Here is a 13,717-nt window from a genome sequence, read left to right as displayed (position 1 = left end):
GCAGCAGGCCCGGCCCAGGGCGCAAGGAGACAGTGTGGAAAGATTGCTCCGTGCAGGAGGGGACCCCTCTCAGCGTCCCAGGGCGCCCACTGGGCTCTCAGGCCGGGATTGGGGGTGTCAGTGGGCGGGGAGACCCAGAGCTGGCGATTCCCCTTCGATGGAGTTTCACTTTCCATCCCACAACCTGTTAGCTCCTTCTGCCCGGATACCCGTGACGCGGGGCCGCTTCTCGGCCTTATTGGGTCTCTGATTCCTGCAGAAGCCAATCCCCGTCCCCGCGGTTCCAGGTTATAAGGTTTCCTCAGCGGCACTGGCGGCAGATCCTCTGAGGAATCCAGGTTTCCAGGATCATGGCGCCCCGGATCCTCCTCCAGCTGCTCCCGGGGCTGCTGCTTCTGACCCAGACCCGGGCGGGTGAGTGCGGGGTCGGGGGCGCGGGACCCTCGGGGGCGCGAGGCGGGCGGGGGTCCGGGTCTCAGCCGCTCTGGTCCCCTCCCCGCAGGCTCGCACTCGCTGAGATATTTCGAGACCTCCGTGTCCCGGCCCGGCGGGGATTCCCGCTATATCGCCGTCGGCTACGTGGACAACACGCAGTTCGTGCGCTTCGACAGCGACGCCCCGGACCCGAGGATGGAGCCGCGCGCGCCCTGGGTGCAGCGGGAGGGGCCCGAGTACTGGGAGCAGGAGACCGCGACCTGCAGGAGCAACGCGCAGGCCTACCGAGTGAACCTGCGGACCCTGCGCGGCTACTACAACCAGAGCGAGGCCGGTGAGGGACCCGGCCTGGGGCGCGGGGCTCGACCCCACGACCCCACGCGCGGTCGCCCTCCCTCAGCCTCCCACCGCGTCTCCTTGACCAACGTCAACCCGAGTCCCCGGGACCCCCTGCCCTTTGCCCTTCTTGGGGCGGGATCCGCCCGGTTTCCTTTCGGTTTTGCTGACCCAGCTCTGCGGGCGGGTCAGGGTCTCACACCATCCAGAGGATGTCTGGCTGCGACCTGGGCCCCGACGGGCGCCTGCTCCGCGGGTACGAACAGCACGCCTACGATGGCGCCGACTACCTCGCCCTGAACGAGGACCTGCGCTCCTGGACGGCGGCGGACACGGCCGCGCTCATCACCCAGCGCAAGTGGGAGGAGGCCGGGGAGGCGGAGCGCTTTAGGGCCTACCTGGAGGGCAGGTGTGTGGAGTCACTCCGCAGATACCTGGAGAACGGGAAGGAGACCCTGCAGCGGGCAGGTAACAGGGGCCCTGGATGCCTCCCCAACTCCCTTGGACCCGGGTCTGTGTGTCCGCCCTGCTGGCCTCTCAGGGGGGAGGGAAATGGGACAGACTCCAGAAGACCCGCTGCTGGGTGTGGAGAGGGAGGGGTTCCCCTGCATCCCCAGGTCCTGTAGGACAATGACTTGCCCAGAGCACTTCTCTTCTCCCTGAGACAGTGAGGGACCCGGTCTCCCTGAGAGAGGAGAGGACATGATTCGGACTGAACAGCACTGCCCTTTGACTCGGGAACTAACCTTGGGACCCACAGGGGACTTGCTCTGTCATATCTTGTTCTCCGTCACACTCCCAAAGGGTTCACAGATCTGATTCACTTTATTTCAGTTTCTGAGTCTCCACCCAAGTCTAAAGTAGAAGTCCATGTTTTCTCTCTCAGGCAGCTTTACCCCAGGCCTGTGGGCTGCCTCAGGCTGATTCTAGAACTTTCCGTTCGTGAGTAGGCGATGGAGCACCTGGGCTCCAGGCTGGTGTCTGGGTGTTGGCCTTCCTCTCCGACCACAACTGCCCAGTCAGTCCATCCTCCGGGCAATCACAGGAGCGCTGCTGACTGACCCCAGGGAGGTCAGGCAGAGTTCCTCAGCTCTCTGACCCTCCCTCCAGAGCCTCCAAAGACCCAGGTGACCCACCACCACGAACACCATGTCCCTGAGGGAGAGGTCACACTGAGGTGCTGGGCCCGGGGCTTCTACCCGGCGGACATCGCCCTGACCTGGCAGCGGGACGGCGAGGACCAGCCCCAGGACACGGAGCTGGTGGAGACCAGGCCTTCGGGGGACGGCACCTTCCAGAAGTGGGCGGCTGTGGTGGTGCCCTCCGGGGAGGAGCAGAGATACACGTGCCAAGTGCAGCACGAGGGGCTGCCTGAGCCCCTGACCCTGAGATGGGGTGAGGACGGGCATGGGGTGGGGCCCCCTCTCAGGGAAAGCAGGGGCCCCTCTCAGCACCAACAGGGACAGGGTTCTTCACCATCCGGTCTCTTTCCAGAACCGTCTTCACAGCCCACCATCCCCATCGTGGGAAAGTTGTTGGCCTGGTTTTCCTTGCAGCTGCGCTCATTGGAGCTGTGGTTGGATGAGTGATCTTGAGGAAGAAGTGCTCAGGTAGACGTGTGTGTGTGTGTGTGTGTGTGTGTGTGTGTTTTCCCAGTGTCTCGTTGCCCTGTGGAGTGTCAGGTCCCAAGGAGGAAGTGGCCATCTTCAGCTTCCTTAAGGGAAGTACCATCCATTTACGTGCTGCCCCCGTGTGGCGCCCTGTGTGCTAACAATTACTCTTCTGTGTGTACCTGCACCTCCCTCTGTGTACCTGTGAAAAGGATGGATCTTTCACCCTTATTGTTCCAGTGATGGAAACCTGATTGCCAGAAGTCCCAGGTCTCAGGGGAAATTCCTGATGAAGACACACTTTCAGCAGGATGGTGGTCCAATCTGTGCACATCCATCCCTCTCCTACCCTGCCCTGCAGTTCAGGAAACCTAACTGGAGCCCAGCACTAACCAGCTCTTAAAGGACCTGATGGTCTAGTGTCGTCCCCAGTCCCTCACGGAATGCTTTCTTCCCACAGGTGGGAAAGGAGGGAGCTACTCTCAAGCTGCAAGTGAGTATGGGGGAGGGGGCTGAGATGAGACCCTTGGGAGGGTGTAGATGGAGCCCAGGGAGGAGCCTCTCACTCATAATCCTTGTTCTCTGGGTCTCATCTCCTGTGTGCTCTGACCACATCCTGTTTCTGTCTTCTCCAGGCAATGACGGTAGCCAGGGCTTGGATGTGTCTCTCACAATTTCAAAAGGTGAGAGCCTGCGGCCCTGACACGGAATAGAGGAGACAGAGGGGACAAGACTATGTGAGAGTAATTCTTGGATTGGGACATTCTGAGATTGCCGTGGACTCCTCAGAGTGAAGGACCTGAATTTGTCTGTGGTTCTTTTTATCTGCAGCCTGAGTCCTTGTGTGTGGCAGAGTGACACAGGAGTTGTTCACAGCCTGCTTTGTGATTGAAGAGCCTTGGACTTGTCTCTCTACAACTGGGGTCTGAATATGTCTGCCCTCCTGTCAGCATAATGGGAGGATGTTGGGACAAACCCATCCCACCAGGATCCCTAACACCCCGCTGACCTATGTCCCTTCACTGATCAGTTTTTCCCATCTCTGTGAGAACATCTCTCCCTGTGTAACTTCCCTCCCTCTCACCTGCTTAGTTTCTCTTCTCTATTGAAAATGGGACCTGATAATGAATTTGGTTACTAATTTTTGTTATGAGATGGGTATATGGGTTAATTAAATTGATAAAATGCTGAAATTTCAAAAGAAGAAATAATAAAAACTTAAGCCTATTCCAGAACCTGTGTGTATTTTCAGTTGCCTGTATTGGACAGAGCCTGGAGAAGGTGGGGGAGGAGCTAGAATGGGTGGGGCCTGAACTCAGCCAGTGCTCAGGACAAGGTGATTTTGGTGAACACTTCTTCTCAGCCGGGTCATCTTCACATCTGTCTTGTCTTTATTCCTTCAGTAGCACCTTGTCCCATTAGCATCTCTGACCACAGGCCCTCAGACATCATCTGGTCTCTCCTGTCTTGGTGCTGTGGGCATGAAGGGCTTGGTGTGGCCAGGTCAGCCTGGCTCAGGTTAAAGTTTGGGCCTCGGTTCCTGCTGTTTGTTTTTATATTTGTGTGTTTGTTTTCATAGACACTATACCTGCTCCTGTTTTGTGTATGCATCTGATCTCATTTTCTGATAATCCACTCATAGACGGACAGACAACAGAAAAGTTGGTGAAGTGAGACAGTGGTTGGTGTAAACCATGAAAAAAATATATAATTTATAAATTATCTCGTATCATGAGAGAGGGTGAGGGAGAGACAAAGAAGAGCTGATATCAAGGGCTCAAGTAGAAAGAAAATGTTTTGAAAATGATGATCAGAGGTCAGAGCCCAATCCCAACCACGTGGACACCTGCCCTTCCCCCCAGAAGAATTTAATTCAGAGGACAGCACTTAAGCTCCAGCTCAGGGGGGAGGACAAGTGTGATCAGATATCACAGGAGCAAATGAATGGGGATGAAGAGAGGGGAAAACATCCTGGCCAACCAAGCCTTGACGATGAGATTCCTGCTCAGAGCAGCCAATGCACAGGGAAGACCATATGGCCGGCCCCTCTATGAGACATGACTTCCATCACTGACCCATAGCCCTATGGGGGACAGCACTGTAGACACAGTGTGGAATTCCCCAATCTGACCCTACCACACAGGCAAACCACTAAGGGCGTGCAACAGAACAGCAAGGGGAACAGAGCAATGAAGTCCCCAAGGAATGCCAAAAATAGACATTGGAACCAGGTCTTGGCACCCCTTCACCTGGAAAATTCTCCTGAAGGCCAACAAAGAGTCCGTGAGCTAGCTACAATCTTTTCTTTTTTGTGGTGGCTGCTTTTTTTTGTCATTGTCTTTTTGTTATTGTTTTATTTGGTTGCTTTGTTTTGCTCTGTCTTATGGTTGCACATGTTATTATCTCCGCAGGTCTGTCTAAATAAGGTAGGCTGTGTGAGCAATCTGGAGGAGAAAACAATGGGAGTGATAGGTCTGGGGGAACAAGGGAGATGGGGGGAGAGGAAGTCGGTGTTAACAAACCTAGGGACAAGGGAACAACAAGTGATCCAATCGGTGGTGTGGATGGTGTAGGAGGCCTGGTAGGGCTTGATCAAGGGTAATGTAACCGAGAGGAATTACTAAAACCCAAATGAAGGCTGAGCATGATAGTGTGACAAGAGGAAAGTAAAAATAAATGGAGGAAAGAGCTGGGAGGCAAAGGGCATTTATAGAGGTCCAAATAAAAGCATGTACATATGTAAAATATTTATATTTGAAGATGGGAAACTAGATCTATGTGCATATATTTATAGGTTTAGTACTAAGGTAGCAGATGGACATTGGGCTTCCACCCAAATACTCCCTCAATTCAAGAATGCTTTGTTCTACTAAACTGGCATTCCATGACGCTCACCTTGCCAACATGATTGCTGAAGACAAAACAGGTGCATAAGCAAATATGGCGAAGAAAGCTGATGGAGTCCGGCTATCAAAAGATATAGCATCTAGGGTCTTAAACAACTGAAGGTAAAAAAGCAGCCAGCTAGCTCAGAAGCAACAAAGTCCACATGGAAGAAGCACACCAACCTGTATGATCATGAGGTGCTGAAGGGATCACTTACCATGCATCAAAGAAGAAAAAGTCATAACATTGTGAATGAGGGGGAATGCATAGTGAGAACTCAAAATACATGTTTGGCCAACTGGACATCCCCTTACAGAAGGGTCATGAGGAGGAGAAAAGGCAGTCAGGGCACAGTGTAGCAACAATAAAACATAAAACTTTCCTCTGGTTCCTAGATGCTTCCTACCACCACCCCCCACTATCATGATCCCAATTCTACCGTACAGATCTGGCTGGCCAAGAAGAAATACACTGGTACAGATAAGACCTGGAAACAACGGGAATCCAGGTGAGATTCTCGCTTTAGGACCAGTGGTGAGAGTGGCGATACCAGAAGAGTGGAGTGAGGGTGGGTTAGAAAGGGGGAACCAATTACAAGGATGTACATGTAACCTCCTCCCTGGGGATGGACAACAGAGAAGTGGGTGACGGGAGACATAGGACAGTGTAAGATAAGACAAAATAATAATTTATAAATGGACAAGGGTTCGTGAAGGAGGGGAGAGACGGAAAGGGAGGAGCAAAATGAGGAGCTGATGCGAAGGGCTTAACTGGAGAACAAATGTTTTGAGAATGATGAAGCCAATGAATGTACAAAGGTGCTTGGCACAATGGATATATGTATAGATTGTGATAAAAGTTGAACGAGCCACCAATAAAATGATTTTTAAGTGTAGGGACAATAAGTATTATAAAGAAAATTCATTGGATCTAGAAAATAAGTGTCAAAAAATTAAAAAACATATATTAATAATGCACATCTACTATCTTATAGTTCTGCAGGTCAGAAGTTTAACCTGGGCCCACAGAGCTGTGCTCCACATGGATGCTCTAGGGGAACATCAGATTTCAGGACTCTTCCATCCTGCAGAGCCTGACCGCCTGCCTTGGTTGTAGGCCCTTCTTCCATCCTCAAAGCCAGTTGCTTAGGATCTCTTTTTGACACTTGATTCTGTCCTTACATCTTTTAGTGCCTGTGCCCCACCCCCCCCCTCCCAGATAGGAAGATCCTTGAGACCATATCCTGAGGGAACCTAGAGAATGTGAGATAATTACCCAATTCCAAATCCTAAGAAAGCCCCATACCTTTAAAAGTTTCTTTTACATACAATGTAATATTTTCCCAGGTTCCAAAGATTAGAATGTGGTCCTGTGTGGTGATTATTTCAGGTTACCCCGGAGAAATCGCATGGACGTGCTTTTGTTGACAGCGGCACATGCTATGAGGAAGGGGATCAGAGTGTGGTGTGTGGAGAGCAGGAAGACACCATTTGAACTCAGGTAGCAGGATGGGACCCGAGGAGAAGGTGGCTGTTGAGGACAGATGTGGAGGGTGTGAAGGGATTGGCCAGGAGGACCGCAGGAGACGTTGCAGGCAGGGCACTGTCCAGGGCAAGGCCAGTAGGGCGGGGCAGAGTCTGTTGTGGGAGCAGCAACCCCGTGTGGCTGCAGCACAGTCACTAAGAGGAGGTCAGAGGTGTGGCCAGAACATGTGAGGACTGAGGACACTGGAATTCATTGCTGGTGAGAGCGAGATGGGGGATTTCACAGAGTAGTGGGGAGAAGAGAGATGGGAGGAGGTTCAAAGAGATATCTGGCTCTGCAGGTTGTCCTTGGCTAGAAATGAGAGGGGAGGGATGAGCAAGGTGCCTGAAAGCACTGTATGCAAAATGTTTGCTTTCTCACATTTGGGCGATAAAATTGTGGGAAGTGACTGGTTTCTGGATTTATTTTGAAGGTGGAAATTATAAGGTTTCCTGATGGATCAAATTCGAGTTTCATAAAGATACAATGTACACCAATTGGCCTGCTGAGCAGCATCAGTGGAGATGGGAAGGCCCTGGAAGGGGCATGGTGAGGAGAGGCCATCACCAGCCCACAGTTCAGACAAGGCGGAGTCTGAGATGTGCAATGGAAACGCCAGTGCAGTGATCAGGGTGGCAAGTGGACATGCCCTACTCCATGTTAGTAATGATGCTAATTAGAGAAATAGATGTGAAAGGGGACAGGATATGAATATGTGAAGTGTTGAGACTGGATTGGATAAGCTAGTCCTGTCTTCAAACAGGAATTATTATGTATAGGGAAAAAAAGAAATAGATATTATCAGGATGCTCCAGTGCTGAGTGATGTGATCAGACCACACACCTGAACCAGAGTGCAATGCATTCAGCCCCTCCCCCACCCCATGCTCACCCAGGATGCCTCCACCATTCTGTACAAAGAACCGGCTGGAAATCTCTTTAAGACGCATGTGTTCTGGAGGAGAGCATGGGACTCTGTGTTTGTAAGGAGGTTGGTGCTGGGTTGCTGGATTCAGATCACAAGTTCTTAGAGCAGGGAGGCCCACATCGCTGTGCATCAGCCTCACCTGGAGGGCTGGCGAAGTGAGTTTGGTCTGGGCTCTGGTCCTAATAGCTAGAAATCTGAGGGGAGGGCTGAGGCTGTGGTAACACGTCCACACGCAATCCTGATGCTCAGGCAGTGAAACTACTGAGAGCACTGATGAGAGGGCCCCCAGAGTGGAGAGGGCTCTTACACCACACTCAGGTGTGTTTTCCCTGGAAAGGATGAGGGCAAGTCTGAGCGGAGATGTGATGCTGAGAGATACTGGCCACTTCTGTCCCAGACAGTGCAGCCAGGTGTGGGTGTGGAAAGTGGCTCTGAGCTCTGCAGGAACCACCTGAATGCTCACTGTCTGAACACTTCCCTCATGGATTCCTTTCCACCCTCAGGTGCATACAGTGGCATCCAACACTGTGTAATGAAGCAGAAAAGCCTTCACAGATCTGCGGGATACTGGGGCTCATTTCATTCTGGGACAAGCCTCAGCCCTGGGCTAGAAGCTCCACAGACAGGAACAGTTTCTCCTCTCCAAGAAGTGACCAGGACTTCTAAGGAGCCCTGGTGGTACAATCCTGAAGCTGCTGGCGCTTCCCTCAGGCTGCTCCGTGGGAGAAAAGCCTGGCGAGTCCTCCTGGAGGGAGTAACCAAGGACAGAAACCCTGTGCGCAGTTGTCCTTCCTATTAGGGTCTTGGAATCCACATCAGGACAGACAACATGGATTTTGTTTTCTCTGATTCCTGGAGAAGCCAATCAATGCCAAGGCACATCCAGGTCAGAGTACTGGATCAGGCCCCAGGCCCTTGGAATCTCCCTCCCAGTGGCTCCCAATTCAATTCCCTGCAGACATTCCTCTTGGTGCTCTTCAGGATCCTGATCCCGGCCCACACCTGCTCATAACTGCAGGACTGGATGGAGGATCCATAGTCTGCTAGGCAGGGCCGCAGGACCCTCAGTGGTACGCAGGGTGGGGGAGAGATCAGTGATTTCAACCTGCCCACACCCCACCTGGCACCGGCTTTCTGAGAAGGACAGACTAAGCTCGCAAGGGCATTGCAAGAGCACTGCACGGACTCGCAGGGAACCTGCTGCTCCTGCGTGGCTGCTGCAACCACAGCGGGGCCTGGAGGGATCCCTGTTGGAGCTCAGGCAGGAGCACCTGAACCCCATGGACGGCTAAACCTGATGGACGGCTGATCCCCATCTGAGGTTCCGAACCTCACCGGAATCGCCGGGGACTCACGTGGCTCTTAGTCCTTCAGGGCCGCAGGATTCAGACCCAAAATGGGGGGTTCAGGGTCCCTGCTGTGTGGTTCATCCCCTCCTGTTCTGTCTGTCTCCTCTTCCTCTGGGGTAAATGCCTATGAGTGGTATTGCTGCATCGGGTGGGATTTCAATTCCCAGCTCCTTTAAGTATTGCCATATCATTTTTCAAAGTGGCTGCATGTATTTACAGGTCCAACTGTGCATACAAATTCCATTCTCCCCACAACCTCTCCAGCATTTCTTTTCTGTTTTGCTAAATTGGGGTAGGATTTGGGGCGTAAGGTGGATTTTCAGTATTATTTTAATTGGCATATCCCAAATGGCTAGGGATCGTGAGCATTTTTTCACATGTGTTTGTTAGCCATTTGTACTTAATTTTTGGTGAACTGTCTGTGCCCGTCTTTTTCCCACTTGTTAATTGGGTCGTGTGTTATTTTTTTTACTGCACTATTGTGGAATTTTATATATTTTGTTAGACACTTATTCCATGTATCTTTGGTTAAATGTTTCCCCCAATCTGTGGGCTCTCCTTTTACTTTTTTGATGGAGTATTTTGATATGCATAAGTGATGTATTCTCAACATGTCCCAGTCGTCCATTTTGTCTAACACTGTGTGTGCTTCCTGCATTACACTTGGTAGGCTGTGTGTGTCTTGTATTATTTTCTATATTGCCTTGTTCTTGTAAATTTATCTAAGGAAGTGATCCACACACAGAAAAAGACTATACTATAGGGAGTTAAACATCAAGGTACTCCATGGTGGATCACAAAGATGAGAATTTAAACAAATACCAGTAAAAATTAGAAACAAAAATAATCTAGTTGATTTTTAAAAGAATATTTTAAAATAATACAATAATATTTCTTAAATATGACACCAAAGCCTCACTTACACCACAGTTCTATTATTCATAATAGTCAAAAGATGAAAACTTCCCAAACATCCTTCAGGAGATAATGGATCCTCAGGATGTACTGTAGCTATAAAATGGACTTTATTCATCCAGAAGAAGGAATGGCACTATGAGGCATGCTATAGTGGGAGGGACATGAGAACATATGTTAGTGGAAGACACCAGTCACCACGGTGCACATAGTGCTTGATCCTACTGATAGGAAATATCAGGAATAAGCAAATCACTAGAGATGGGAAATAGACTTGTGGTTGTCTAGGGTTGCAGGCTTTCAGGAAAATGGGGAGTGATTATTTTAATGGGCATGAATCACTTTTCAGATGATGAAAAAGATGCTAAACTAATTTTGGTGATGGTTGTTTCCCTGTGAATCTACGAAAAATTATTTGGCTGGAGGAGCTAAGGTGGAGGATGACCCAATCAGCCACATTGCACCATCCCCCTCCAACAATGTCCTCATCAACCAAGTGACACTGATGGAGCTGGTCACTGGAGCTGATCACTCTGGAATCCTGAGCATCCAGTGAAAAGGTAAAGAATTAGATCCAACAGTGTGGCAGAAGAAGCTGTGGGAAAGCTGCGGATGGGGACAGAGGCTGAGAGGAGGTGCCCAGCCTCCGTGCCCAGCACAGCGTGACCGGTGTGAATCAAAGCAAGCAATGAGAAGCGGAGGAAGGCAACCTCAGGGCATCCCAGTAAGATAAAAATGCAGCTCAGGCAAACATGGATTAAAGAGAATTAGAATATAAACTAGGTTCCTGGAAAGAACGTGAAGGAACACAGGCAAGAACTTGAGATTCAGGCCACCACAGAGCATGGAGGGGACCACCGTAGAAAGAACCAACCACCAGGAGGGGCCCTTGGCCACTTGAATGAGGGATCCACATGGACAGGAAGGACTCTGGGGAAATTATCAGAGATACTAAACTCTAGGTGCCCCCTTACTTGTATTAAATTGGCGGGAATCACCCAGCAGTGCCCTGATGAGCAAGCTGGTGACAGAAAGTAGAGTGTGTCCTCCCTTCTTTCCACCCCCATCCTCCTGGTGAGCAGAGGTGTGGACACTGGCCCATCTCCATCATCACCTATGATGGTGCAGAGTGGAGACCGAAAGCCCATTTGTCGACCACTAGAGATCCCCTTGCAGAGGGGTATAAGAGAGGGGATGAGTCAGCCAGGGTGTTATGTAGCACCGATGAAGCATACAGCTTTCCACTAGTTCCTAAATGCGCCCCTCCCACTATCATGATCCAAATTCTACCTTGCAAATTTGGCTAGACCAGAGTATGCACATTGGTGTAGATAGGAGCTGGAGGCACAGGGAATCTAGGGTGGATGATACCTTCAGGACCAGGGTGTGTTTGGCGATACTGGGAAGGTAGAGGGAGGGTGGGTTGGAAAGAGCGAACCGATTATAAGGATCAACATGTGACCTCCTCCCTGGGGGACAGGCAACAGAAAAGCGGGTGAAGGGAGACGTCAGACATTGCAAGATGTGACAAAATAATAATTTTATAAATTATCAAGGGCTCATGAGGGAACGGGGAGTTGGGAGGGAGGGGGAAAAAAGAGGCCCCAATGCCAAGGGTTTAAGTGGAGGGCAAATGTTTTGAAAATGAGGAGAGCAATGAATGTACAGATGTGCTTTACACAATTGATGTATGTACGGATTGTGATGAGTTGTATGAGCCCCTAATACAACGTTTAAAAAATTCATCCATTGTCAGAATTTTTGTTTTATGTTGTGTAATTCATACGGAAGGGTGTATTTTAAAAAAATCATCAGCATTTTCTTCCAGTCCTCTATGCTTTCAAACAGCAAGACTGTGTGCTCTGCACAAGACAGCCTATAAGGAGCTGTCCATGGTGACTGGTTAGAGCACTGACAGGCTCATACCAAACCACAGCAACTCTGGCCACGTGGTTCACATCATAATGGTTTACTTAGTTCAAAGAAGGAATTCAAATGTAATAAAAGGTTAATGATTTTTGTAACTAATTAATTTTCACAAAATGTAGAAGGCGTCTGGTTTGTATGTGCTGTGGAGTCAGCGCCAACTCATAGGGGCCCTTTGTACAAAGGAGCAAAACCCGGCACTGTCCTGGCTCATCCTCACAGGTGTTCTATCTTCTTGTTGTAGCCACGGCCACTGTTGTGGCCACGGCCAGATCCATCCTGTTGATGACCTTCCTCTTTCTCAGTGACCTTCGATAGTGTCGGGTCCCTCCTGATAACATGTCAGAAGTACTTGAGATGAAATCTCACTATCCTTGCTTCGCAGGAACATTCTGGCTGTATTTCCTCCGAGACATTGATAATGTTTTTTGTTGTTCTTTTTGGATAGAACTACTCTAGTACTATAGTGTTCTGCTCTCCCTGCCCTGCTTTTCCTGTGTTTTCATTTACACCCCCTGCTGCTGTATGACAGGCTGTGTTCCAAAATACAGGTCACGTCAGACACATCGAAGAGCATACGGCACTGAACTTTGTGATATAAACAAGGTTCAAAGTTAATTTCTGCCCATTGATTTTTACCTTAGCTTAAAGTTCTAGTATTCACCTGCTTACAAGCTGAGACTCACAGAATTCATCAATATAATATGAAAAGATCAAATGTAAATATTTTTAAAATTTTCAGTAAAGGTGTTTGTAGGACAACTACAAAAGTAATCAAAATCATTTCCTTCTATGGCCATCTGCTGGCGAAATTGAGGATTTTACTCAGCCGGTTATTTGCAACTCAGTTCATCAGAGTCCTGCTTATGAATTGGTAGCATATTGGGCTGCTAAGCTTAAGGTCGCCCATTTGAAACCACCAGTTGCTTTTCAGGTAAGAGTTTCAAAAAAAAGGTTATAAGGTCAAAACCCTACACGGGCAGTTCTGCTCTGTCCTATTGGGCTTCTATGAGTCAGAAGTGACTCAATGGCATTACAGAAGCTGACCTGAAACCTGTTCAATTGCGGTGCCCCCGCTGGCATTTGAAATACCAGTGACATCGCTTCCAGAATCACAGCAACATTACAGGCCACCACAGACAAACTGACAAACAAGTGGTTGAATCTTTGGAAATATTCTATTGCAAAATATTGCATGATGCAGGACGCATCAAGAGAATACACAAAATCAGTGTACGAAAAAGAACTAGTCAACAGTGTACAGTTTCAGGAGGCAGTATATGCACAAGAACCAATGGTGCTGAAGGAAGGACTTCCAATTGTATTGGAGGCATTGACCCAAAACAGGTTCCAGGAATTCATGTAATACCCTTTGAAATGTGTCATAAAGCTGAAGAGGCCCTGGAAGTACTCACTCATCTATGCCAGGAAATTTGGAAGACAGCTAGCCACCTGGCCCCCTGACTGGAGAGTGTCCATTCCAAAGAAAGATTACCCAACAGAATGGTCAAGCTGTAGAATGATATCAATGATATGCCCTCAATTAAAATTTTACCGAGGATCACCCAACAACGGTTACAGGAGTACACTGTCAGGGAACTTGGCCAGAAGTTCAGGCCAGATTCAGAAGAGGACGGAGGTGGAACATGGAATATCATTGCTGATGCCAGACCAATCTCCACTCAAAGCAGAGAAGACCAGACATATGTTTACTTGTATTTCATTTACTAAGCAAAGGAATTCACCCATGGAGACCAAAATATACTGTGGATAAACTTGGGAAAACTGGGACTTCTGGAAGACTACATT

The 13,717-nt window shown here is 49.5% G+C and overlaps 1 protein-coding gene across 1 annotated transcript; it reads left to right on the top strand.

The window, feature by feature from the left end:
• The first annotated feature begins 319 nt into the window (after positions 1 to 319).
• Positions 320 to 3,567, top strand: LOC142428272 (saoe class I histocompatibility antigen, A alpha chain-like). Its single transcript, XM_075533290.1, has 8 exons — positions 320 to 414; positions 503 to 769; positions 964 to 1,239; positions 1,882 to 2,166; positions 2,266 to 2,381; positions 2,842 to 2,874; positions 3,017 to 3,064; positions 3,213 to 3,567. The coding sequence occupies exons 1-5, from the start codon at positions 351 to 353 to the stop codon at positions 2,358 to 2,360; spliced, it is 987 nt and encodes a 328-aa protein (XP_075389405.1). The 5' UTR covers positions 320 to 350; the 3' UTR covers positions 2,361 to 2,381; positions 2,842 to 2,874; positions 3,017 to 3,064; positions 3,213 to 3,567.
• The last annotated feature ends 10,150 nt before the right edge of the window (positions 3,568 to 13,717 follow it).

The sequence above is a fragment of the Tenrec ecaudatus genome, chromosome 1 (genome assembly GCF_050624435.1).
Source record: "Tenrec ecaudatus isolate mTenEca1 chromosome 1, mTenEca1.hap1, whole genome shotgun sequence".
Taxonomy (NCBI): Eukaryota; Metazoa; Chordata; class Mammalia; order Afrosoricida; family Tenrecidae; genus Tenrec; species Tenrec ecaudatus.
This window is presented reverse-complemented; position numbering and strand designations above follow the sequence as displayed.

Bases quoted from the DNA above. Each gene is read 5' to 3' on its own strand.
- LOC142428272 (XM_075533290.1), top strand. From the start codon at position 351: ATGGCGCCCCGGATCCTCCTCCAGCTGCTCCCGGGGCTGCTGCTTCTG. The intron at 415-502 runs GTGAGTGCGGGG...CCCTCCCCGCAG, and splicing joins TCTGACCCAGACCCGGGCGG to GCTCGCACTCGCTGAGATAT. The intron at 1,240-1,881 runs GTAACAGGGGCC...CCCTCCCTCCAG, and splicing joins GGAGACCCTGCAGCGGGCAG to AGCCTCCAAAGACCCAGGTG.